The following is a 26,108-nucleotide window of genomic DNA, read 5'->3' as shown; positions in this document are numbered from 1 at the left end:
TTTTGCTTCTCTCCCGCCATTCCAGCAAGGACTGGGTTCATCTCTTAGAGCTGAGCTGCCTTTTATTATTTTTTTCTGCAAGTAATGTGATGGTGGAAGGTTTGCCAGAGGCAATGGCTATCGATCAGGTCCCTGGGTTTGAGTCCTGAAGTACGTCTTAATTAGGGGCTGTCTAATCTTGGGCAAGTCTCCAAATCTTTCTCAGCCTCCTGGGAGGTGGGGGTGGGTGGGCAGTGAGCTGTGAATCCTGTGAAAAAGGTGCGAAAGGGCTCTGCGTACTTAACTCTGGGGGCTCTTAATCTGAGATCCAGGGATAGACTTTTAAAGCTCTTGGAAGTCACAGAATTTTATGCCACATAAATGTAAATGCAGAGGAAAAGGACTGGAAGGAAACTGACCAAAGTGTCCGGATGTTAACTTCCTGCAGGGGAGCAGGATGGAAGGAGTAAGGGTGCTTCCATGTCATTACTCTGTATCTATCCATTTTGCTGGGAGTTGTTACTCTGAGGATTATATCTTATTTGTAGAAATAAAGTATCCTTTAAAAAAAGAAATTGTCTGCAACATTGTTCCTGTTTATGATTCTTTTTGAAGGGACAATCAGTGGTCTATATTTTCAGCAGGGGCATAACAGGTTAGAGACCTGTTGGAAAGGGCTGTGATTTTGCGAGTGAAAGTTGTTAGGGCTTGTACTGGACATCAGTGCTTCTCCCTTCCTGATCCTGCCCTGGGCTGCCTCAGCCCTCTGCCTGGCTTCTAGCTTCTGATGGGGCTCAGTTGGGTCACAGCTCCTGTCAGGCGGCCCTTTCCTCTCTGTCTCCGGGTTCCGGTAACTGCTTCCTGCCCTCGCCCCTTTAGACCATGGCCATCACCAGTGTCCTCTTACTGGCCCCAGGCACTGTGCTATCCTTTGCGGTTTCTCTGTACCCTGCCTACACTTCAGAAACAGTCCCTTTATTAAACTCTCCTCAAATTACCCAATTTGCATGTGCCATCTGTTTCCTGCTGGGACCCTGATTGATACAGTATTTTTAATTTGTCTTTGTACCATCTCTGCCTCACACACTCACACACACCCACATCTATTCACTGACACTCACGCACATGCACTCACGTGCTGACAAACTGATACACATTCACTCGCAGACACACACCCACACTTACATACTCGCTCACAAACTCACACTCCCAGCACTGCTCCCAGCACTCTGAGCAATGTAGAGCCTCTGCTGAAAACCCTGCTCTGGTGAACGGACGGTCCACCTGTGATGTGGCAGCCCTGCCGCTGGGGTGCCTGTCACTTGCACACCACTGAACTGGCAACTCTCTCTGGTTCGTATTTTTAGAAATGCTACATTTTGTCCACTACTAATCCGGACAAACGCATGAACTACGCACTCTCAAGGTACTTGGAAAGACGCTTCATAAAAACACCAAGTTAAAAACAAGTTAAAGCCATGCTGGAGTCTTTAGCCACACAGAATAGACTTAGAAATCAAATAAAATCTTTCCACCATCCACATTCTCATCTGTAGAATGGCCACCTCAAGTCTAGGAGTCTCCAATGGGTCTTCAACAGCTGTAGATTCTCTAAATCTCTGGTTCTGGAGGCAAAGAGCCTCAAAAAGTGTGTGTGTGTGTGTGTGTGTGTGTGTGTGTGTGTGTGTGTGTGTGTGTTGGAGGGACTTTTGGAAAGGAGCTGCAGAGGCAATTAGTGATGGAGATGTGGAATCTCTAGCTACCTCTGGATGTCTGAGTTTGCACATGAAAACAAGGCTGAATCTTGGCTGAATGATCCCATTCCTCCAGAGCAAAAGGCTATGGTAGCACGTTGAACAAAACCTGGCCTGTGTTGGAGAGGGAGAGGCAAATGGATTTGCTTGGGAGACAAAAGGCCAGGCAGCTGCTAGTCTTTTGGCCACCCTGGACCTCGGATTATCTGTTTTTAAGCGTGGACGAAAGTATAAACCACATAACCATGTTCTGTCCTGAGTATTAATAAGTGCCAATGTCCCTAACCTTCCTGGTTGGGGTGGAGATCACCCAAGGAAATATGTTGTCATCCAGGTTCCCACCCTTATGGGCTCTGTGACCTTGGGCCAGTTATTTAGGTGTGCAAGCCTCGGCTTTCTCACCTGTGAAGTAGGGGGACTGTAGCCCCTCCCTCACTCTTGGCTTAGCCCTGGGTATCCTTGTGGCACCAGTAACAGGAAGGCAACATAAGGGTGGGGGTGGGGAGTGGGCCCCCAAGGGAGGGATTTCAGGGAGCTGGGGTACAGCCCTCTGCTTGCCAAGGTGGTCACATATTCCCCCATACCAGTGCAATTCCTCTGGAATCTCATAAACCACAAGGATCACATTGAGCAGCTTTGTCTTTTCATACTCTGGCCTGGAGGTCTTTGGTGAGGAGTCAGCTATCTGGGGCCTACACCTCTCAGATGGTTCCCCCCTCCCCCCACCCCGGGAATCATGCTTGCAGATCCTTAGGGATCTTCTTTTCTGTCTCCCTAAATATGAGCTTACTTAGGACCAGGTCTATCTCATGTACTGCTGTGCCTAGGAGAAGTGTGTGTGTGGGCCATAGCACAATAAACTGGAGATAAAGAACCCCAGACCAGTTCTTTAAATGAAAGTTGCTGTTCCCACACTGTATGACACCACTAGTCGGGGGTCTTCCTAATAATTCTGTTCTTCCTAAGCTTTCCTGCCAAGTAAGTTATTTGGAAGACTGAAGAATTCCCAGTGGCCAGAGGGAAGTTCTGAAGATGAAAACTTGCATTTTAGATCATGAGAATTTTATTAATATGTTACTATTTTAAGCCACCATACAAAATCCTTTGTATTGATTTCAGTGTGATGTACCCGACTGAATAAATATGCCAATTTCTGCCAGGGAGCCAAACGGTATTTTTAACCTACTTTAAAATATGTGTTGTTTCCTATGATTTTTAAAAGTTTGGAGTTGATTATGAAAGCAATTTCAATTTAAAAAAAAAAAATTCTTCTTTCCAGAGAATATACATGTACGTTTTACACTATTAAATCTAAAGCTTAATGAGGATGATTACCTTTGAAAACTACAAAGGCAGGTAAAAAAAAGGTGAAATAGTTTTGTTTTGCTTATGTATGTCATTATGTTGGAAAATAGCACTACAACAAAGGAAATCTGAGTAACAATTCTTTGAACATATAACTGAAATATATTCTTATGCATATTTTTTCCCCGGATCACTGCCTATTTAGCCAATTTAGCTTGTTTAGCGTATAACACTGTGTACTTAGGGCTCTGCCAAACATCAGAATCTTCAAAAATTAAGGGGAAAACAGAACAGAGAGCTCAAACTTTTCAGACATTGGCTGATAGGATCCTCAAGATAATAATGATACTTTCGCCATTTTATGGATGGGGAAATTAGGAGGCGAGAAGGTCAAGGACTTGTTTCAAGGGCTTTCAGCTGATTCCAAATAGCTCATCCCAGGTGCCTCCCTTTCTCTTTCTTCAAAGTGGAGGTGGGGGGATGGGGTGGGGGGAATCTCTTCTATCTCAAGGCCATTGGGAATATCAACTGGGTGACGGTAAAGACTGCTTTGCCTTCTTGTTTGAAAAGGCTTTGAAGAACTAACGACTATTGTAAATGTTATTTTGACCCGGATGAAATTTCCTGGTTGTAGACAGAAATGCAAAATTTCCATCTTGTTAGATGATACCAGCTATTGCCCTTGCTCTGCAGAGCGAGAAACCTTAGAAAATTCCCGCACAGGAGAAGCAATGGGGCTACCGGTTGTGACCTAAGTATGTTACAGACTCAGAGCCCGAGCCAAGACCCTGATCAGAATCACAGAACCCAACGTTTCAGGAGACCTTGGCCATCAGCCCAACTGCCGACCGACCCGGAGCGTGCATCCTTACCGCGCCCCGTTCCAGGGATGGGGGCCGTGATCTCACGGGCTGGCCTGTCATCCCCGGGGCACGGCCGATGTTGGGCAGTCCTTCCTAATTTTGAGCCAGAAACCTGATGTGGGGACGTGGGACCTTTTCTTCCCATACGCGCTGTTGCTTGGGGTGTAGTTCTTTAGAACAGCCCTTGCCGCCTTCCCCGACGTCCCACGAGACTAGGGGGTTACCTGAAGTTGTAACCTGGGGAGACGCTGCTCTTCTCAGAAACACTGTCGAGTCTGGTGAAGGAATATTTGGGGATGCACTGGTCCCAGGCCTTGTCCAAGTCGCACACCCAGCCGATCTTAATGCCCAGAACGCCGCCCTGGAGAAAGGGGGCGGGTGTGAGCTCCCCCACAGATCTCCCGGTCCCGCCTTGGCCAGGGAGGGGGCGGGGCGCGACAAACAGACAACTGCTTTCTTTGCATTCTCTAGGTGGAGGACGAAGGTAGGGAGAAAAAAAGTGATTTGTGGTCGCATGATGCTTAGTAAAGAAGTCCGGTAGCTCAGGGTGCGAGCCCTAGAACCTCTAAATCCCGCCTTGGGTATCTTCAGCCCCATACCTACAACACGGGAGAGAGGAAGTGGCCACAGATCCACTTTCCCCTTGCGTGGGCCTTTGCAGAGCTCTAAGGTCTCTGTACCTGTAGGTGGAGCGTGAAGACGGGAATGGGAAACTGGGCTTGGGGGGAAGGGTGAGGGAGGTAAGACCACTCAGGACCGCTAGGTGGAAAGGGTTCAGGCACAAAGGCAGCGGCAGGCCTGGGATGCTCCCACCAGGTGGCGCTGCCTCACCGCCGCGCCTCTGCCCCGGCATCCCCACTGGCCGCCAAAGGGCCCCACGTCTAGGGAAGGGCTGAGTGCCCCGGTTCGCTCGGGTCGTGGAAGAGTGACTGGGTCCTCACCGTGCTGGCTAGCTTGGCAAAATCCTGCCCCGCAAACTTGACCACGTCCCCCACCCGCAAGATGGGGCAGAAGGGGGCCTTGTCAGGGTGGAAGCGGCAGGTCTTCAGGTCTGCAGGGCTCAGATGGGGAAGGAGGTTTCCCCTGGGGAGGAGGAAAGGAGAGAGGGGACCCAGGGTTAACATGAAGATCGTCATGCACCAATTTTTCTCTAGCTTTCTGGAGCCTCAGGGCCTCTCCACTCCCACGCAGGGGGATCCCACACCTGATCTTTTGGACACCTGCCATCTCCTTCACCTCTGTCCCTGCATCTTTCTTGTATCTCCTGGTACCTTCTCTCCTGTCTCAGAGTCATGAGTGTTCCTATTTAATATCCCCCAGGCTCCAGCCTGGGGCTCCTGAGGGGCTGGTAGGGAAACCAGCCCCAGAGTCCACCTAATAAATACTCAGTGGTCAGGGCCGGCCGGGAGATTGGGATTAGGAGCCCCAGGGAGATGGGGAGAAAGTGGGGGGAGGGGGCGCGGTGAATGGGCCTCTTCACTCTGAAATCCAGGTGGCGGGGTGGGGTGGGTGCACTGCCTCTTGGCCTCAGGGAAGGAGCTAGGACTCACTTCTCAAAGTTGAAGAGGGGGAAACGGATGCTGTTCTTGATGAAAATAGTGAAGTTCTCGGCTTCCATCATGACAGGCCTGTGGGCGAGAACAGGGGGAAGAAGATGGGGAGACAAGCGTGCTTTTACCCCAGGGACATCTCCCAACGGACATGTGGTCGTGGCCTCTGACCTTGAGTCTGAGGGTCAGAGGGAGAGGAAGGTGGCAGGTGAGATGAGCTGGGGAAGATGCTTTCCTGAGGCACTTTCCCACCCCAGGTGGACACTACAAGAGCCCCTGCAAGCTCAGGGATGCAGAGCTCCCCACAGTGGCAAAGGAGAAGTGGGTGGGGTCTCTCTCTTCCCGTCTGGCTCCAGTCCTCACATTTCCACTGTGTCCACCTCGGTGGGGCACCAGCCCTGGATCTCACAGGTCCGGAGCACAGAGCTGTAATTCACACAGCGGCCGGTGAGGAGCCCTGTGAGGGTGAGGACACACGTGCTAGGTGCTCAGCTGGCCCTTTGCCATTGTCTTCCCCACCCCATCCCCACTCATTAGAGACCTGTCCCATTCGCCCCACGGACCCAGCAAGTGGAGGGAAAGGACAGGCAGGGCAAGCGGGGTCCCCCTGTGGCACGCCAGCCCTGCACAGCTCTTCCCTCCTCTCCTCCCAGCTCTAGGCCAAGCCACGCAATGCGACAGCCCTTCTCTCATATGGTCCAAACCCCAGCCACCTGACGACACCTGCTCTTGTCCCCCAGTCACAGCATAATGTTCCTTACCTCTCAGCCTCTGCTGCTGTTCCTTCTGCCTACAATGCCCCTTTTAAAGCCCCTCTACCCTGCCAACTCCTTCCCATCCTTCAGGCCCATCTCAAATGTCAGCAGCTCTAGGAAGCCATTTGGGACAAATCTCTCTCCCTCCCCAGCTCCCACAGCACCTCCTTGTGAGCACTTGCCACCTCATGCATGCCTGTTTGTCACCCGCATCCCTGGCCTGGGAACTCCTCTGGGGGCAGATCCCCTGGGTCTGGCACACAGTAGGCATCTATAAATGCCAGCGGAATTACATGGAATTCTGTAATTCTCTCTGTCATGGGGGATGTGTTGCCCTCCAGGGTCCCACTACTACCTTGGAGTTGTGAAGGGGTGGGGAAGGGGCTGCACTCACCCCCACTTGGGAAGCGCTCAGGCCCACACTGGCTGTCTGACACACAGCGGTACTTCTCCTCACTCTGGGGAGACAGGTGCACAGGTGGTGAAGGATCCTGTGCTGGCCCTGGGGGAGCCCCTTGGCTCCCACTGCCTCCCACAGCCTGTGGCCTCCGGAGGATGGAGGTCCAGGACCCAGCTCCAAGGCTGGACCTTGGACCTCTGCTTACACCCTCGCCCCTCCCTGTCACCGCTCCTCTCCACCCCCAGTGGTTTCTTTCTTGACCTGCTTCATTCAATCTCCCTCCCTTCCCTCACCTCTGGGCAGAATCCTTGCATCTGGTTTTCAGTAACAATCATCTTGGTGATGATGACAAAGACAGAGGTGCCCTTGGGAGGAGAAGAATGGAGAGAGAAAAATGCAACAGTACCCGTCTGTGCGAGGCAGGGCTATTGTTATCCCCACTCTACAAATGAGGCAACTTAGGTTCAGGTTAAGAGATTTGGCCAAGCTCACGTGGCTAATAAAGGGCAGAGGTGGGGTCCAAACCAGGCTCTTCCAACCACCCGCCTAGCCCCTCCTGCCACCTCTGTGTGTCACCCCTGATTGCAGGACAAGTTGTAGCAGAGCCAGAGTGGATGACTACTGCTGCACTCAGGAGGGCAGGCCCAAGCCACCCCACACCTTCCCGCTGCTGAGGGGAAGGGGTGCTCTGGATTGCTGATGCCACAGATTCTGCTTGGGGAATACCAGCGGCACTCTCCTTGCCTTGTCCCCTCCCCTCCAACCTGCCCAGTGTCCGGCTATCTACATAGCCACGTGGGGTCGAGGGACCATACCTGGGGTGGGGTCACATAATCAGATACGTCCATGACTCTGTTGGCATAGCGTCCGAAGCCCTTCACCTTGGTTACCACGGAGGACTCAATGGCTGTGTCCCGTACCTGGTACGCCTTCTCGTGCAGGAAAACCCACCTGGGCAGGAGAGCAGGGATGCAGAGCAAGAGAGAAGGATGGAAGTCCCTCAGGGGCTTGGAGGGAGCTCCTTCCTGCCAACATTGGACGATGCGGGGACCGGGCAGGGGGAGGCCTGTGCTGGAGGTGTGTGTCGTGAGTGAGCAGGCTTGGCTTGGAGTAGTGTCTCTCCATCTTGCCCCCCATTTCCTGCTTCAGAAGCGTTTTTAGGCTTCTTTTTCCCCTAACTGTGCTCCCCTCCATGAAATTCTAATGCAATAGATTCCAGTTTATGCACTGTCTGTATATTTGTACTTTACACGTGAAAAGAGTGAGATATTTTTTATTCCTCAGAAACCAATGTTCACCCCTCGAGGACGAGGACGATGTCACCCCGTTGCGAACGCGCCACCACGCCTGCAGGTGCTGGAGGTCCCCTCTCTGGCCCGGGAGAGAGACGGAGCAGAGGATCCTAGGTCCCTGGCCCTGGGCACCCCAGACTTTGTTTATCCTAAGTGCCAGCACATAGGAGGTGTTCAATAAACAAGTCGATGAAGGCACCAGGATAGAGGAGGAAGGGAGAGGCAGCGGCTGAGCCTTTACCTGGCAGGAACTAGGTGGAGTTGGGTTGGAAGGAAGGAGGGGCCTCTAATCCTATTCCTTGTGTTGTGCTGCCACCTAGCGGAAATTTACCTGTACTGGCTTCTTCCTGCTGCTTCTAGCCATTACCGGACCACGAGGATCAGGGAGGGACCCTTCCCTTCTTCCATCCCCACCTCTCTCCCCAGACTCTTGCTGCCCTCCCCAGCAGCAAGAAGGGCCTGCAGACAACGCTCCCACTGCATTTCTGTGAGTTGCCTGCCTTTCCATTTGAAATCACCCATCACAGCCCTCAAGCCTCAAACCACTCTACAGGACTCAATACCATGTTTCCAGCTAGAGGCGCAGTCCCGTTGGTCCCTGACAGCACACGGGGAGGCAGATGCTGCTACTGTCCCCATTGTACAGATGCGAAAGTCTCATCAAATATGATTGGAAAGTGCTGCGCATTCAGTTTCGGAGAAAAACTGGTGACATCTTATGAAATCTAGGAGCAGTCCTTTGCAAATGCTGGGTTGGGGTCATTTTCTGCATTTTCTGGGTGGTACAGGGTTGGAGAACGGCATCAGATAAAGATTAGTGGAAGGAGCTGGAGACGGTGTAGTGCAAAGAAGATAAAGCTGGTGGTGGTGGGGAAGCTACTGAGGGCATCACGTGGGCTGACCTGAGTGAGGGCTTTGTAAGGAGGATGGGAGCCCAGGAGCTCGCTGACCCTAGAGACTGGTCCATAAGTGGGCTGCTGTGGCAGGTGGTGAGCGCCACAGGCTGGGAAGTCTCAAGGAGAGGTCTGATGCCCACCTTCCTTCCAGCTGGGAAGGAGCCTCTTTCCTGGGGTGGGGGAGGGGGCGGTTGGACTGTATGACCTCTGGGGTCCCCCAATGTTGGAAAATGCAGAGGGGATCAGCTCCTGGGTCATTCTGGGGTCACAGTCACTTGTGGGATGGATACCTGCCTGTCATATGTATGTGGACACGGGCCGATATTTGCAAGCGGCTACTTGTTCAGTTTTCAGCGAGAGGGTTCAGCGTTATCCCTGTAACTGGGGCCTCCCTCACGTGCTTGAATTCTGCATGCTGTGTTGAGTGGGGGGAAAGGGTGGCGTCACAGCCAGTCTGACAGATGGCTCCTAACCTGCCACCTGTTTTATTGCTGCTGCCTTACAGCAGGCCACATCCTGAGTAATGCCCCATTAAGAGCTATTTGAGTGCATGTAAAATGCTCTTACAAACACCACACACCACGCCTCTGTGGAAGTCCAAGGAGCCCGTGCCTCACTTCCTCAGCACTTCTCTCCAAGGGGAAGGATTTCACCAAGTTCTCACATGGATGTGTGGCCCACACAGAAATCCCATCTGCCATCTTCTGTGCTAGCAGCAGAGAAGGGAGCATCCCTGTTAGAGCAACTGTACAAGTGAGCGTTAAGCGCTCATGGCCTGGAGCCCTGCAGCACGAAGGCAGAGAGGTCGAGGCCCCGGCTCTCCGCTCCCAGCTGAGAGTCCTGTGGTCGCCGCTGCTGTACACGCACCCGGGTGGAAGGCACGGCCACACACGCCCTCTGGAACCTCAGTGTGCTGGCCACAGAATGGACACATCTCTGAGTGCTGGTCTAATGAAATGGTTTCCTGAGGCCCCTTCCCCAGTTTCTAAAGTCCGGGAACATTTGCAGATAAGAAGCGGGATTCAGGTTATTATCATACAATCAACACAGCAGGCCGAGTGCTGTACGTGTTGAGGATTCATCGAATCCTTACCACAACCCACTGACACTGCTTTGCTATTATTAGTATGTTACAAATAAGGAAACTGAGGCATAGAGTGGCTGCTGACTTGCCGGGGGGTATGTGGGTTCCAACCCAGGCCGACTGCTCACAGCTACCTCACTATGGGGTCTTCTGCTGTGTCCCAGCCCAGGCCCAGGCCACAGCGGGCTCCCTGAACTCGATCCTGGGCCTTGTCCTGCAGGCCCCTGCCCATCACCAGGGACAGCATCTCCTAGCTTAGGAAAACCTCCGGAGGAAGGACCGAGGGATTGGAGGAACAATCAACCAATCTCTTTCCTCCTCCTCCTTTTTCAAGGTTCTCTCTCGTGCCCAGTGGGAAGGAGAGGACACATCATAATTCTCTCCTGAGTTAAATAACAAGTGGAAGAAATTCGGTGGCCCCGCGGGGCCCAAGGACGTCATCAGGGCAGCTTGAAATAAGGGGATGCTTCATTTCCAGAACGGAGGGGCCGAGTCTATCTCCAGAGACCAGGGCTGAGACGATAGGGCAGAAATGAGTCTTTGATTCTTGGCATTTACTCTGCTGCTCTGACTTATTTTTTCTCATGTTCCTGGTTTATTATTTATAGAGCGGAAAGCGGATGGCAGCTCCTTGGCAGGTGGGATGTGCAGGAAGGAGGCGAGAGCAGCATCCCAGCACCCTCCTGTCCACCCCCAGGAGTCAGGGAGGAGGCCAGGGAGTGGGTGTGAGGAGTGTGTGCTGTGTGTGCTGGGAGGAGACGGGTCTCTTAGGAAGCTGTGAGCTGAGCAGAGGGAAAGGGGGAGGCATGCTGGGGAGTCTGTGAAACAACAATAGTTACCATCTATTACTGAGTCACCCAGCTCAGGAAAGGCACTGACATGTTACCTCCCCTCGCCATAATTCCCTGGGAGGGGCATTCCTCAACCCATTTTCCAGATACGGTGACTGAGACCTAGAGATGTAAAGTGACCATCTTGGCGTCAGAGCGAGGCTTCTAATCAGGTGCCTCCCCGTGGTCTCCCCATCATGGGGCTGTGGTGAGGGGAGAGGAGAGGCAAGAATGAAAGCCACTCATCTCTCTAACCTGTAAGATGGGGTTCCGACAGGTGTCCCTGCCATATCTGTCACCTAGTGTGCCAAAAAGGTGCCTCAGGCTGCTTGCTACCTTGAGCTGAGAAGATGGGATGGGGGTTCCATGAAGGGGGAATTGCAGGCCCTTCTCGTTAAACTAGAGCAGCTCCGCCTTTTAACTGCTTTATGTACTGTGCCTCTACATAAAATTGGTGAAACTGGATGGGGAGGGCAGGGCTGTGATGGGCTCAGATGCACCATCAACTGCCACAGGTTCTTCCGATGGATGGAGCATTAAAGGGCTGGGAATGTCCTCTCTGCTACTGTGCAGGGAGGCGGCTTCCTCCAGGAAGGCCCTGGAAACCAACCCCAGGCCAAGCCCTGACCAGCATTCCTGGGGACTCAGGCCCCAGGGACCTCCTCCTACGTTCTCCTCAGGTCCCCACAAGATCCAGACAAGAGATTGGCTCTTAGGAAGTCCCACCTGATAGAAAAGGCTGGATGACCACGTGGGCCTAGGAAAGGCCATATGAGAAAACAAGGTAAGTCCTGGCCTCTCTGTGAACCTGGGATGGGTAAAGGTAGGGTTTCCAGGCGGGAATTCCCACCCATTCTCAGGAATATTTTTTGCTTTCCCATTCCCAAATCCCAAGAAAAGTTGGTCAGGAAATTGGGAAAATCGGCTCCTTGAACCCAGGTGGTTGGTAGTATCAGCCGTCATTTTGTAGAAATGATTCATTGTGGAGAACAGAAAACAGTTTATATCTCAGGATTTGGGAATGGAAAAGAGAAAAAAAATTCCTGAGAACAGGTGGGAATTCCTGCCTGGAAATCCTAGGTAAAGGAAACCAGTGATGAAATGGTGTCAAACCTGAGGCTAGAGGCGGTAGTGAGAGCATGTGTGGAGACAGTTAGGTGGTGTGTTGCTGTGAGTACACACGTCCTAGGTAAGATTATGCATCTGGTCTACCTGACAGGCACACTATGGAAGAGATTCAAGTATTAGTTAAGCATTAACATCACAGCATTTAAAATCCTTTCACATTCTATTGAGTCCAAGGCACAGTCATTTCTCTCCATCTGATTGCACCACCTTTTAACGCATTTTCCTGTCTCCTCTCCTACCTACTCCAATCCCTTTGTGTATCAGCCAGAGCGGTCTTCCCAACGCAGACCTCATCATGTCTGTCTCAAATCAATTCTCTCTCTCTCTCTCTCTCTCTCTCTCTCTCTCTCTCTCTCTCTCACACACACACACACACACTAAAACCCTTTAGGAGCCTCCCATTCACTCCTCTTCTGTAACAAAGGAAAGATCTGAGGTGTCTGAGGTCTGACCTTCGTCTGCAATCCTGCCCCCATCTTGCACCACCGTCTCCGTCTCCTTTGCTCTGTCTGCTCCAGCCATAAAGACCTCCTTCTCTCCTCCCCATTAGCCAGGCCCTTTCCCTTTGCAGAGCTGGGTCACTCTGCCTTGAACCCTCTTCCTACCCTTGTTTCACCTGGGTTGCTCCTCCTCGTCCTTCGGATGCTGGCTTGAGTGCCACATCTCCAGAAAACCTTCCCTCGGTTCCCTGACCAGGTCAAACACCTCCGTACTGGCCATCTCTCCTAGCACAGTGTGCCTCTTCTTCGAACCCTGAGCCACAGTTGAGATTTTACATTTGTTGGCAGAAATTATTTGATCAATGTCCATGTCTTGCATGATATGCTCCATGAGGGTGAGGAGCCTGTCTGCTTTTGCCCACCTCAGTGCACAATCTCTGGCATGAAGAGATGCTCAATGCATTTCTGCTAAATGAGCGACAATGGATTCCGGAAGTCCTAATGGTGCAAGGGCTCACGTGCCTGCGCAGAGTCGGGCTCACACCAGGGGGCTGGGCCGCAGAGGGCACGATATAACTGGAAGGAGCTGCCCCGTGGGGAGCTGTCAGGCTGGGAGATGGATGGGGATGAACCTCAAGATGCCAAAGAGCCTCTCGTGCTTCCTCCAGCAGGCCCGGCTCCAGCACCGGGATCAGAGCATCACACTGCATCCTGATGTGGGAGAGACAAGGGCCGTGGGGTGCTGAGGAGGCTGGTCCGGGAGCCCGTGTCTCTACCCACCTCCATCGGTCTCCCGCCTGGACCCAACGGAGTCGGGACAGGCTGGGAATGTGCTGAGGCAGCATTTGCACTCACCTGGCCCAATATACCATCTTGTGGCTACCTATAAACAATCAGTGCATCACACATGCCCGTGAACATGGAAGCTTTAAGAACCAACTCTGAGCCAGGCCCCGGAGGTGCGGACAGGAAACATTTGCAAACATATCTCACAAAACCTCACACTTGGAAGAGAACTTCAAGGCCATTTAACCCTACCCCAAAGCATGAGTCCCTTCTCTAATGTCCCCACGAGGAGTACAGGATGTACAGCTTTGTCTACAATACACGCATTACTGAAGCTTACTGGCTCTTGCTAAGCCCGCGGAGCAAAAATCCCTTAATTCACATCTACCCACATTTCCACGCACACCCTCACACACTACTGCGACCTTCAGGCCAGGAGGCCCCCCACAGGCAGCTCCCACCCTTACGCACACAGGATATCTCCTTTGGCTTGCTTGAATTAACTCATGACAACCGTCAGTGGCTTGCTGTCTCTCTCACACAGACCCATTGTCTCAGGGAACAGCACGAGACTGGAGACCTGCACACCAGGAAAGAAAACCCTTGAGGTTTTGGCCTGTATTTCCTGATGCCAGTGTGTGCGAAGGACCATGAGAAGGACAGAACCTGTGTGTTTCCCCCCACCATTGTGTGTTCCATGGCCCTCTGTGCATGTGTGTGAGTGTGTGTGTGTGGGTGCCTCCAAGAGGGGGGGCCACAGCGAGGGGGACCTCGCTGGCTCTTAGGCACCTCCCAGCTGGGTTATATAGTACAAAGCCAGGTAAAAATAGGGAATTTACGTTTTCTGACAAAGGGGAGTGTTTCTGGCTTCTTGAGGAAGGACGCTACACCACGTTCAGAAAAGCCACTTTTCTCTTCAACAGCTCTCCCCTCGAGTGCTATTGGTGCCTGTGGTTCTCCCTCCCTCCCAAGGGGCAGGTCTTCCTGCTTTGTCCTACCCTCCAAAAGCACGGCTTCTGCCCTTTCTGTGTTCTCTCCCCATCTCTCCATGCCAGGAGGGGAGCCCTCATTCTAAAGCGGATCCAGTTCTCTCCTTCCCTCCTCCAGCTGGCCCTCCTTACACCCTGCAGTCAACCTGTCACTGGCTCCCTTGTTTCAGTGCCTTCCTGTCCCCATTCCTGGAATCCCTTGTCTTTTTGAGACCCCAAAGGGTTGACTGAGGTGAATGGGAAGATGTGCGTGTGGGGGTCTGTCTGTTCTCTGGTTGGGGGGGAAGATGAGGAAAGGGAGAGGGGAGATGGTCACCTGGGACCTCTCCTGGGGAGGGTGGTGCCCTCGCGCTGTGTGTCTCGGGATCACCCTCCAACTCCGGAGGGTTTACTGCGAGAAAGAACCCATCTCAGGACCACCAGATTCCTGATGGGGCCACAGAGGCCAGTCCTAGGGACATGGCTCCACAAAAGAGACTTCCCCCAGAGGGTGGAGAAGCTTCGGAAGCTGGACAGCACACTAAGGAGACAGGGGGCCAGACTCACCCCACAAAGTAGGAGATGATCAGAAGCTGAACTGCTCGGTTGATAATCCCAATGGTCCAGCTCTTCACAACCACCGACTTGGTGGTCTCGTAGGTAAAGAAATCGGACATGCAGTTCATGTTGAAAGAGTGTTTGGGGGCCACTCAGAAGGGACCCAATGGCAGTCTCAGGAGGGAGCAGCCCTCAGACAGGGAGATAGGGATCAACGCCTGGAGGGGCGGTGCAGAGGGTCTTGAGGAATGGGGAGCCTGTTCCTTTAAGTTAGGCAACCCTAGCCCAGTGCCCAGGCTCTCTCTCCTCTTGACACTCTGGGCTGCCAAAAGTCCAAGGCCAGGGCGGTGGAGGGGGGACCCCTTTTTGTTCGTCTCCACCCTACTCCCCTGTGATGTCATGGCAGGGGTGGGGTCTCCAATCCCAGGCTCCTGATTGCCTGGGATCCAGCTGGCTAGGGCCCCCTGGGACTCATGTTTTATCTGCACTCTGTCTATCGTTTCGGTTCCGTTCTCTTATGCTGCATCTTCATCCCAGCTCACCAGCTGCTTTATGCTCTCCTTAAAGCCCCTTGCAATGCCCCATCCCCCAGCCACCTAATAGCCTGCCTGCTCTGAGTACCCCTTTCATTCCGGTCTTCCTAAGGCCACTCCAGTCTGCAGCCATCCCCGCCCTTCCCAAGTAGCCTCCAACAGCATGGGGCAGGGGGAGGTGGTCTCAAATATTTCAGGTGGTCTCTTGGGAGGGGGCGAGTAGAGTCACAGCTCATATTCCTAACTCAAATTGGCAGTGGCTGAAACTCCATCTGTAGTATTATCACATTGGGTTACTTATTTATTTTTGTTGTGTTTTTGTTTTACTGTCAGTTTACTCATTTGAATCATTTGTTAGATGATATGCTCCTGGAAGGCTGGTGCTGTTTCCATCTTGTTCACTTAAATCCTTAGGTCCTAGAACGCTGTTGGTGCTCAATACATATATATTGAATCCAGATGAACTTATGTTGCTAGATAGTGTTGCAGTAGCCATTGTGCAGAGCTTACGGCCATGAGCTCAGGGAGCAACGGTGCCCTCCCGCTGCCTCTCATACCGGGACTCAGTCGGCAAGCTGGTGTAACGGGGTTAAGTCAGATTTTCAGAGCAATCTGGAGTTTAAGTTTTCCGTCCTAATGTGTTCACACAGGACACATATGATCAATTGTCCTGAATGTAGAGTTGCTGTGATTATGATAGAAGAGCCCTGGACCGGGGCAAGGAGGTTTGGGTTCTAATCTCCAGATTTGTTGCCCATTTATGAGGCCCTGGTTACCTCCTCTTTGGGCCTCAGTTTTCCCACCTGCAAAAGGAGGTTGGAGTAGGGGAACCCAAACTCGTGTCCCGGGTCTGGCCTCCTTCGATGTTGCAAGACGCATCCTAGGGCTGTGGGAGGAGGGCATTGCTCCCGCAATCCCAGGTTGACGTGGTTTCAAGTCAGTTCTGGCTCTGACACCAGCACTTGAACTTCATACCTCCGTTTCCCAGCCTCTTCCAGGCAACCATACATTGCAGTTAGACATGTGACGTTTTTTGGGTGCAGACAGTGAACTCATTTCCAAAAGGATCCAATCTCATGTGACTGACAGGGGAGAGCAGGACAGTCACAATGACACCAAGACACGCATTCTCTTCGCAGCCAGTGGGCGGGGTCATTTCTCTCAACTCTTTAAATATGTATTTTTCTTCTTGTCTCACGAACTCCTCCTCTACAGACACCACTATTGGGCAGGAGAGAAGGGCCCACATCAAGCCAACACATATACGCACGAATCTGTGGAAAGTCTGATAAAAGAAAACTACACAATTTCTCTTTAGGACCTAGTCCTTCACCGAAGAAGTGTCTGTAATATTTAAAAAGCCCTACGCGTATCCATTTTCTAGTCAGATTCCATGCGGGTGGGACTTCTCGCCGCCCGGCCGACCTCAGGTCCTCCAGGGCCGCCGACGCTCTATGTGACCGCCGCGTAGGTGGGCCGAGCTCGCACCTCTCTAGCCAGCTCATCCTCTCTATGATCCGGCACAGCTTCCGGTGGCGGGACTCTGGGGCGCGCACGCGGGAAAAGGTTCCCCAGTGTTCCCCTATCCCCTGTGTCCCTACCCCCCTTCCCCCGCATCCCCTAGCGCGCCCACCGCCCGCACCTGGGCCGTCACGAGGCTACTGCTTTAGAGGTGGGTGGTCACCGTCCCCGGGCCTCAGGAGGGCGCGGGTCCCGCTTCCCCCCGGGGTGCTCACGATGGACTGTTCCGCGTTCGAATCTGCGGGTAGCGGGCGAATCCATTTTCGGGGGAGGGGGAACCGTGGGCCTGGGGCTGCGGCGCGGTGGGAGCTCTGGGAGGGAAACCCTGCACTCTGAGCTGGGTTGGAGCACCGGTGAGGTGCGGGCTTCAGGCAGGCCCTGGGATACCGCTGCTCGTTGCCATGGCGCCGGGTGGAGCGTCCAGAGCCCGTGTCTGGTTAGGATGTAAGCGCCACTCCAGGCCTGGTTCTCTAGCCGGGGCTGGGCCTGGCCCCTCGAGCTCTGCGGAGCCCTCCTGTCGGCTCCTAGGCCGAGGAGATCCTGAGACATCCCAGGCACAGCCACGGTTGCTATCTGGCCCCATCTGGGGGCAGAGTGAAGTGTTGTCTTTCTGTTTTCCTCTTGAATTCAGATCCCCAACTTGCTGAGGATCTGCACACCCATCCAAGGAGTTGGCGCCCAGCTCCCAGTTGAGGCCAAAAGGGAAAGGACAGCATGGCAGAAACACTGGAGTTCAATGATATCTATCAGGAGGTGAAAGGCTCCATGGTACGAGGGGCTTGGGCTTTTACTACAGGTGGAGAAGGGAAGGGAGTGGACTTTTTGTCAGTCAACAAGAGATGCTTTGAAAAAGGAGTCAGTATAATGCATTCCTCGTGTTTCCCTAACAAAAGGCAATAATGAGAGAGTACAAGAGTTACAGGATCTCAGAGTTGGAAGGGACCAGACCTGCTGCTCCATCCCTCATTCCCAACTTGAGGACCTGCAAGGGTTCTGGATGCCAGAGCCAGGATTAGAATCCAGACTTGCTGGCTGCTTGTCCCCTCTTGCTGGCCCTCGCCACTTCAGCTGTTGTTCTGCTAGCTGGCCAGCCGAGAATGGGTGTTGGGTGGGACTGTACCCGGTATGCACTGTGTGCCGTCCCCGTGCATTTGGGCCGATTTTCCCAACAGAATGACGGCCGGCTGAGGTTGAGCCGGCAGGGCATCATCTTCAAGAACAGTAAGACGGGCAAAGTGGACAACATCCAGGCGGGGGAGTTGACGGAGGGCATCTGGCGCCGGGTGGCTCTGGGCCATGGACTTAAACTGCTTACAAAGAACGGCCATGTCTACAAGTATGACGGCTTCCGAGAATCGGTGAGATGCCCTGTTGCCATAAACCCTCCTTTTATGGCGTCGTCTTGTTTAATTTTAATCTAGAGAGAGTTGGGGCTCTTTCCTCTGATAACCATGTAACTGCTAGTTTGGGCTCCACAGAGCAGGGCCATTGAGGCCATTAAGCAATCCGTGTCCAGTTTTGGGTGTCAGAGTCTTGGGGGTGTCTTTGTGTCTTGACTCCAGAAGATTTGCTACCATTTTGATTTTTTGCGTGGTTTCTGCTTGTTGCCTTTATCCAGGTTCAGAGTCTTAGCTTGATGCTTTAGTTTGGGTTTTGTTTTCCCATTTTGAACTGCTTGAGTTAAAGACTACTTCATGTTAATTTCCACTCGCATTAAAGCACTACCTATATAAAGTCAGATAGCATCGTGAGGAATTGTCAGTTCCTTATTTCATTCTCCCCCCAGCCTGAGATCCAGTCCCCAGAAACAACCTCTTCCAACATCCTTTTAAACAATTTTATAGCTGAGCTTCTAAGTCACCATGGATTTCTGATAAAAGGTATATCAGGGCAATTTCTCCAACATAGATAATCCCGAATGTTCAAGTTTGTGTTAAAACCACTGGGGTTTACTGGGACTACTCTCTCCACTCCACCTGCAGGAGTTTGAGAAACTCTCTGATTTCTTCAAAACTCACTATCGCCTTGAGCTAATGGAGAAGGACCTATGTGTGAAGGGCTGGAACTGGGGAACGGTGAAGTTTGGTGGTGAGTCCTGGGCAAGGATTGAGGTTTGGGGACAAGATAGGATGAAGGGTTTCAGCCTTTAACTTGTTTTCCTCTTTCTGTCACTGTCTCTGACTTCCTGTCAGTCTGTAATTCATCATGTATTTATGGAGGACCAACAGTGTTTCAGGCACTGTGCCTGGTCTTGGGGGTACAGTTTGAGCAAAGTAACCCCAGTGCCCTGCTGGGAATGTGGCTTCTGCAGACTTGAGGGGAGGAGCTGGTGGCTGATAGCCCTTTCCCTACAGGGCAGCTGCTTTCTTTTGACATTGGCGACCAGCCGGTCTTTGAGATACCCCTCAGCAACGTGTCCCAGTGCACCACAGGCAAAAACGAGGTGACATTGGAGTTCCACCAGAATGATGATGCAGAGGTCTCTCTCATGGAGGTGCGCTTCTACGTGCCTCCCACCCAGGAGGATGGCGTGGACCCTGTTGAGGTGAGGTGTCCCCTGGTCACCTTGGGAGCAGATGGTATTGAGCGGGCCCTAGCTGGCCCAGGAGCAGAATCCCTGCTACTGGATGACCAGTGTGTGCTTTTGTAGGCCTTTGCCCAGAACGTGCTGTCTAAGGCGGATGTGATCCAGGCCACTGGAGACGCCATCTGTATCTTCCGGGAGCTGCAGTGTTTGACTCCCCGAGGCCGATACGACATTCGGATCTACCCCACCTTTCTGCACCTGCACGGCAAGACCTTCGACTATAAGATACCCTACACCACGGTGCTGCGTCTCTTTTTGCTGCCCCACAAGGACCAGCGCCAGATGTTCTTTGTGGTAAGCAGAGACCACCGGCGGTGGATTGTCCTGGTTTTTGCCCGAGTCTTTAGTAGCTAGATGTCACTGGGGTTCAGTTAATCAGCAAGTTCTTCTGGAGCAGCGACTGATGCTGAACCTCGTCGGCTCTTCCTTCCAGATCAGCCTGGATCCGCCCATCAAGCAGGGCCAGACCCGTTACCACTTCCTGATCCTTCTCTTCTCCAAGGATGAGGACATCTCCTTGACTCTCAACATGAATGAGTGAGTGTCTCTCTGGACTCATCCTGCCATGTCCTGGCAGCAGACAGGCGTGCACTAGCAGGCAGCAGTGCGCGTGACTGACCGGCCGCGTCTTCCTCTGTTTGTAGGGAAGAGGTAGAGAAGCGCTTTGAGGGGCGGCTCACCAAGAACATGTCGGGGTCCCTCTATGAGATGGTCAGCCGTGTCATGAAGGCGCTGGTGAACCGCAAGATCACGGTCCCAGGCAACTTCCAAGGGTGAGTGTGCAGGCGTGGGGTCCTGACCTGTGGGGGAGGGCTGTGCCGAGTCCCCTCGGTAAACCCGTCCTGGATGGGAGCGCAGCCCCTTAGAGGCCTGGTTGAGTCGTGTCTTGATGGTGTCAGTTGCCTCCTCCAGAGTAGCTCGGTGAGGTTCCCTGACTTGAGGGCCTGAGCACACAGGTGTTGCTCCCAAGAGATGTACCCTTTGGCTCTGTGCCACCTGCTGCTGAGGTAGGCACTGACTGGGCCCCTTGTGCCCTCCACCAGGCACTCCGGGGCCCAGTGCATCACCTGTTCCTACAAGGCGAGCTCGGGACTGCTGTACCCGCTGGAGCGGGGCTTCATCTATGTCCACAAGCCACCTGTGCACATCCGCTTCGACGAGATCTCCTTTGTCAACTTTGCCCGTGGCACCACCACCACACGTTCCTTTGACTTTGAAATTGAGACCAAGCAGGGCACTCAGTATACCTTCAGCAGCATTGAGAGGTGAGAGCTGAGAGCCTCTGCCGGTCACTTCCTGGGCATCTTGGTTCTGACTGGGAGGCCTGGCCCGGCCTGGGGTCCTCTCCAGGCCTGTGACTCATCTCTGACTTCAAGCCTTTGAGTTTGAGCAGAATTTTTCTTTTGCTTCCCTGGGATTTGGTTGTCCTTGGTGCTCAGCCTTTGGAAGCCTCTCCATTGCTTGTTTTCTGTGCTTAAAATTGTTTTCCGTATTACGGAAGCTCTGTGTACAGTGCTAACCCTTCTCCTCCTCCACTGCCCCCATGATGGAAATGCTATCTGTCTCTCTTCCTGGAATGAGCTTGCTGCCCGGGAACACAGCCGCTAATGTTTATCGAGTGCTCACTGTGGGCTAACATTTTACAAACATCTTCACACTTAATCCTCATAACCTTGTGAAGTACGAAATACTAATGAGTAAAAGGATGAAAAATCCCCTCCCCGGATATCCTCCTCTTGCTCTGTGCATGTGTGATAACCAGGGCACACCCCTCCCCACCTTTTCTTCCCCAGAACTCTTGAGAGCCATGCAGGTCCATCTTTCAAGACTAGTGTCTGACTCTACTGCTGTTCTCCGAGGGTGTCTTTGAGCTGTTGGGTTGGATAATGTGGTCAAGAGCTCCAGGCCCCACAGTCTGTCCCAGCCCATGGGTGTCAGAACAACGTGTAGTCAGTCCTCCCCTTGGTGGCCCTGCCTGTCTGGTAACATGGTGCGTCTCCCCCCACAGGGAGGAGTATGGGAAGCTGTTTGATTTTGTCAACGCAAAAAAACTCAACATCAAAAACCGGGGATTGAAAGAGGTACCTCTGTGTGTGGAAAGGATGAGCCTCTCCCGTTCCTTCTGTAGTGGGGAAAGGGGCAGGGATTACTTCCAGTTTTTTCATTCTCTCTTCTCTTCTTACCCTTATAGAAAAAAGAGGTGCGTGTGACCTTTACCCCCTCCTGGTACAGGTTTCCTCAGCATGACCGTAGATCAGTTTCTGCAGTCCCTGAGAAGCCCCCCAGTGGGGCTGGGAGAGGGAGGGAGGGGCTTGGACTAACCCAGTTGGCAGGAAGTCGTTGGGCGAAGGCCCTGCACGTTGGCTGTGTGTGGACAATCCAGCGCCAGGTCTTGTGGGAGTTGCTGCTCTGACATTAACTCACAGGCTTGGGGCAGTGCTCCCGAGCGTGCAGGGGCTCTGGCAGCAGGGCCAGTCGGCCCTCACTGTCCTCTCCCCTGGCGGCCAGGGCATGAACCCAAGCTACGACGAGTATGCCGACTCAGATGAAGACCAGCACGATGCCTACTTGGAGCGGATGAAGGAGGAGGGCAAGATCCGGGAAGAGAATGCCAACGACAGCAGCGATGAGTCAGGAGAAGAAACCGGTGGGCCAGCCTCGGCAGTGCCAGGGCCTGGGGCGGGCAGACGGGCAGGTCTGGGTGTTTGGGGACGGGGGCAGCGTTTCTGTGGCGCACAAGTGATGCCTTCTGTATTGTTTTCAGATGAGTCGTTTAACCCAGGTGAAGAGGAGGAAGACTTGGCAGAGGAGTGAGTTTTGGTTCCACCTCATGGGGGGAGGTGGTGGCCTCTGAGCTGAAAGGACCAGAGATTTCTGGACATGTTTTGTGTCCCAGCATTACTACTGACCCAGGGTGCAAAAGTGACCTCCAGTGAGGTGGTAGATGGAAATGCTTCCAAAATCAAATCGTCAAACACTTTGTAAGTGCAAGGCATGTTGTGAAGCCATAGAAGTATAGTGGGGAGAGACGGGGATGAGAGCCACTGCCCCACTTAACTTGCCGCAGTCCTTGGGTCCGTCACTGAATCTCAGCGTTTTCAACTGTAAAATGACAATAGTGCCCCCGTGCTGTGTTGATCAAGACTCTTGATCACCAGTGTCAGAAATAGGACTTGAACGGACTGTGCTTAAAAGGGGATTTTGTACGCTCAGGTAACTAGAGTCCAGGGGTGTGACTGGCTTCAGGCACCTGGAGCAGGCACTCAGCAGCTGTGGGGAATCTTCCTCTTTCTTCTGACTTCCCTATTTTCAGGTAGCTTTGCCCCGTGCAGTGCCAAATGACCCTCAGGAGCTCTGGGCAGGCTTAATCCTACTCGTTTAACACCCAGAAGTGCTTCTGCGCTCAGAGCAGCAGTAAGCAGCGTGGTTACGTGGCCCTTCCCAAGTGTGAGTTACGATGATATGCTCTGAGGGCCCAGAACTCGGCCGTGTACCCACGGCCTGTGGTTGGGTAGGCCCCTCCTGCACGGGGCGTGGTGGTTCCCAACAGAAAGTTGGGACTCTGAATCCTGAAGCACTCAGAATGAATGTTGGGCAGGAAAAAGAAGAAAATCTACAGGAGCCCACTACTTCTGGGCGCCACGTGCTTATTCGTAGTGAGTCCGTGAGTTAAACGCTTATGAAAGGCTCTTGAGGACCGCTGAGCGCCGTGCGGTTTGGGCAGTTCTGTTTTCTCAGGAGTCCTGTGTGTGTCGGGTAGGACTGTGATAACATCAGTGCAGGCTGCGTTGGACTGGAGTTGGTTTTTCCCCACTTTTTATAGTAACTGTCTCTTGATCAGAGAGACTAAGGGTAGAGTAAGAGGAGTAACCCGGAGTCGTGAGGTGGACTTGGGCATGTGGATGAGACAGTTTCTGTCCCCGTTCCCGGGAGCATGGGGCTGGAGGAGGCCTTGGGCTAGGCTGTGACCAAGGAGAGCAGATAAAGCCCGTTTGCTTTTCTTTGACTGATGGACCAAATAACCCGTTGCTATAGCTGGGTCTGGGGAGGGCATGGTGGAAGCCACCTCAGCGAAGGGAAGGAAGAGTTGGGGATGCTGGTGGAGGCTGCCCTGTGGTCCTCCTTCTGCCCGCATTTCTGGGCAGGTGTCTTTGGACTCCTTTCCTGCTCTGAGACCATGGGGTGCCGTCCTCTGTCCCTGAGTGAGTCTAAGCCCCACTCTCCTTGGCAGGTTTGATAGCAACGCCTCTGCCAGCTCCTCTAGTAATGAGGGTGACAGTGACCGAGATGAGAAGAAACGAAAACAGCTTAAAAAGGCCAAGATGGCCAAGGATCGCAAGAGCCGCAAGAAGCCTGTGGAGGTGCTGCTTCTCCTGAATGGGAGGGTGCTGGGGTGCTGCTCCCTGTTCTCCCGTCCACCACCCTTAGGGCCTGTGGGTTGGGGCTGCTTTTTGTAGCCAGTGATTAGGGCCTCGAGGAGTATCTTCTTGCAAACGTTTCTCTCTAGTCCTTGAGATAATGAGCTTCTGGGAGTTCTGACCTAGGAGACAGGCTTCTTTTGTCCTGGGAGCCCAAAAGAAAGGGGCCCCTCATGAGCTAGGTACTGGGGTGCAGAGGGGAGGAAGACATGGTCCCTGCCCGTAGGGAGCTCCTAGTCAAGCTTGATGCAGTTTAGTCCTTTCTCCATTTTGTTCCTAGATAGGAGATCCACGTAATTTCTTTGGGAGAATGTGGGCTATAGTGGCTGAAGGCCTTTGGGTTCTTTCTTGTGTAGGTAAAGAAGGGCAAAGACCCCAATGCCCCCAAGAGGCCCATGTCTGCCTACATGCTGTGGCTCAACGCCAGCCGAGAGAAGATCAAGTCAGACCATCCGGGCATCAGCATCACGGATCTTTCCAAGAAGGCAGGCGAGATCTGGAAGGGGATGTCCAAAGAGAAGAAGGAGGTGAGTACCAGCAGAGACGAGGGATGGTAAATCTTGTAACTGGTAGAGGGGGTGGAGGGCCCTGGTGGAACCTCTGTATAGGTTTTGCCTGTGTCAGGCAAGAATCTCATTCTTCCCTTCCCCACCCCCCGACCCCTGTGTATGTGTGGGACAGGAGTGGGATCGCAAGGCTGAGGATGCCAGGAGGGAATATGAAAAGGCCATGAAAGAATATGAAGGCGGCCGGGGTGAGTCTTCTAAGAGGTGAGTGTTGGGAACAGAATGGCCCAGGAACTGCTTTTTTGACAGATATTTTTTGCAGGTCCAAGTAGAGAACTGGGCAGTTAAATATAACAGACTTCAGTAGGACAGTGCTTCTCAAACCTGGTTAGGCAATTGCCCAAGTATGGGTAATATGCTAGAGAGTTTCTGAAGTCGCTGGATAAATATGGCCCATTTTCCTAGAGGGTCAATTTTATTTGAAGGTACGGGGTAGCTAAAAATACATATTATGGTGCATAATTATGTGAATTTTTACGATAAAGCAAGAGATGTCAGGTAAGTTTTGCATATAACCAGGCTGTGAAGGCTGATTCTTCTCGTTCTTCACTTAGATGCTCTCTCTTGGGGCACTTGGGCTGACATGGCTGGCTGTTGACATGAGATGGGCAGTGTGGCTGGGACTGGGAAAGGCCCTGTTAAAGCTGGGGGAGGTTTGACCTTGATGATGGGGAAACCTTTTTCCTCTTGCTAATATAGGGACAAGTCAAAGAAGAAGAAGAAAGTAAAGGCAAAGATGGAAAAGAAGTCAGTGCCCTCTAGGGGCTCGTCATCCAAGTCGTCGTCAAGGCAGCTAAGTGAGAGCTTCAAGAGCAAAGAGTTTGTGTCCAGTGATGAGAGCTCTTCAGGAGAGAACAAGAGCAAAAAGAAGAGAAGGCAGAGTGAGGTGTGGCAGGAGTTTGGGGGTTGTGGGGCTTGGAAGGGTGAAGGGCATCTGAATTGGTATGGGGGTGGCAGCAGATGTTTCTGGGCCAGGGATTGTGGTTGGTCCACAGCAGTAATGGGATGGAATGGATAGGTGGAATTCTGGGGTTCTGAAGACTAGTGTTGGAGGTTAGGGAAGGGTAGGGAATTAGGGGCCCTTCACCACTGACAAGTGGCTGGGAGGGCAACCGGGACTGTCCACCTTTCCCCTAAAGAGACGTTTCATTTTCAGGACTCTGAAGAAGAGGAATTAGCCAGTACTCCCCCCAGCTCAGAAGACTCGGCGTCAGGATCTGATGAGTAGAGAGGAGGAAAACACTCTCTCCTTGTGCTTGCCCTGTCACATTCGACTCCCCACTCATGTTTTGGTACCAGTTTCTCATATGAAATGTAGTCTCTGGATTCTGTGCCATCTGAACAAGCTCTTCTGGTGGTGTGCACTTGGCTGGGACGGCAGGGGAGGCGTCTTCCTGGGATGCTGCTTCACGAAGATGCCTCTTTATAACTGGGGGAGAGATTGGGTGGGAGGCAGGGCAGTGCAGGTTCCAAATCCTCGCCCTACTTTCCCGACCTTTGGGATATAGCTGCTTCTTGTCCTGTTCAAGTTGCTGCAGCTGGGGTCGTGTGAGGTCAGGCCTGTAGCTCCTAACTGGGGCCAATTTCTACTTTAATTTTGTATTTCTGGTTCTGTGAAAATCATTTAATAAAGGGAACTGACTTTGGAAACCATGCCCTTATGCCTCCTCTCTAGCCCTGTTGCATTGCTCCCCCTTTTCTCGGTGGTGTTTACCGCACTGCTGTGACTGGGCAGGGCCTTGCTGGCCAGCTGGGAAGCAAGTCTCCAGGTACATCCTGTTCTGTTCCCGGCTGGACAAGCATTGGTTTTCACCCTCTTCAGCAGGGATGGGCCACCTGAGAGTCTAGAAATGAGAGCTGATCTGATTAGGAAGTCTCTCTCACAGCTCCACTCC

The 26,108-nt window shown here is 52.7% G+C and overlaps 2 protein-coding genes across 2 annotated transcripts in view; one reads left to right on the top strand and one right to left on the bottom strand.

Annotated features, from left to right (window-relative positions):
- The window catches only part of P2RX3 (purinergic receptor P2X 3), a 31,198-nt gene extending 16,228 nt beyond the window's left edge, over positions 1-14,970 (bottom strand). The window contains exons 1-8 of the mRNA XM_074336406.2: positions 14,598-14,970; positions 7,422-7,557; positions 6,900-6,971; positions 6,601-6,664; positions 5,815-5,908; positions 5,452-5,529; positions 4,843-4,984; positions 4,126-4,262 (exon numbers count right to left, since the gene is read on the bottom strand). Coding sequence (XP_074192507.1) covers positions 4,126-4,262; positions 4,843-4,984; positions 5,452-5,529; positions 5,815-5,908; positions 6,601-6,664; positions 6,900-6,971; positions 7,422-7,557; positions 14,598-14,716 — 842 coding nt within the window. The 5' untranslated portion in view covers positions 14,717-14,970. The remainder of the gene's footprint in view (positions 1-4,125; positions 4,263-4,842; positions 4,985-5,451; positions 5,530-5,814; positions 5,909-6,600; positions 6,665-6,899; positions 6,972-7,421; positions 7,558-14,597) is intronic.
- Positions 14,971-16,640: 1,670 nt separating this feature from the next.
- SSRP1 (structure specific recognition protein 1) lies at positions 16,641-25,866 on the top strand. The gene is made up of 17 exons (XM_019713426.3): positions 16,641-16,793; positions 17,274-17,410; positions 17,815-18,000; positions 18,625-18,730; positions 18,997-19,187; positions 19,293-19,523; positions 19,663-19,766; positions 19,874-20,002; positions 20,273-20,494; positions 21,238-21,310; positions 21,738-21,876; positions 21,994-22,039; positions 23,461-23,590; positions 24,004-24,174; positions 24,329-24,417; positions 24,913-25,099; positions 25,370-25,866. Exons 2-17 carry the CDS (start codon positions 17,357-17,359, stop codon positions 25,439-25,441), a joined length of 2,130 nt encoding a protein of 709 aa, XP_019568985.1. The 5' UTR covers positions 16,641-16,793; positions 17,274-17,356; the 3' UTR covers positions 25,442-25,866.
- Positions 25,867-26,108: the final 242 nt, after the last annotated feature.

The sequence above is a fragment of the Rhinolophus sinicus genome, chromosome 14 (genome assembly GCF_057876585.1).
Source record: "Rhinolophus sinicus isolate RSI-liver-muscle chromosome 14, RSI-T2T, whole genome shotgun sequence".
NCBI classification, from domain to species: Eukaryota; Metazoa; Chordata; class Mammalia; order Chiroptera; family Rhinolophidae; genus Rhinolophus; species Rhinolophus sinicus.
The sequence above is the reverse complement of the archived record's forward strand: the minus strand, read 5'-3'. Positions and strand labels throughout refer to the sequence as shown.

Bases quoted from the DNA above. Each gene is read 5' to 3' on its own strand.
- SSRP1 (XM_019713426.3), top strand. From the start codon at position 17,357: ATGGCAGAAACACTGGAGTTCAATGATATCTATCAGGAGGTGAAAGGC. The intron at 19,524-19,662 runs GTAAGCAGAGAC...TCTTCCTTCCAG, and splicing joins AGCGCCAGATGTTCTTTGTG to ATCAGCCTGGATCCGCCCAT. The intron at 22,040-23,460 runs GTGAGTTTTGGT...TCTCCTTGGCAG, and splicing joins GAGGAAGACTTGGCAGAGGA to GTTTGATAGCAACGCCTCTG.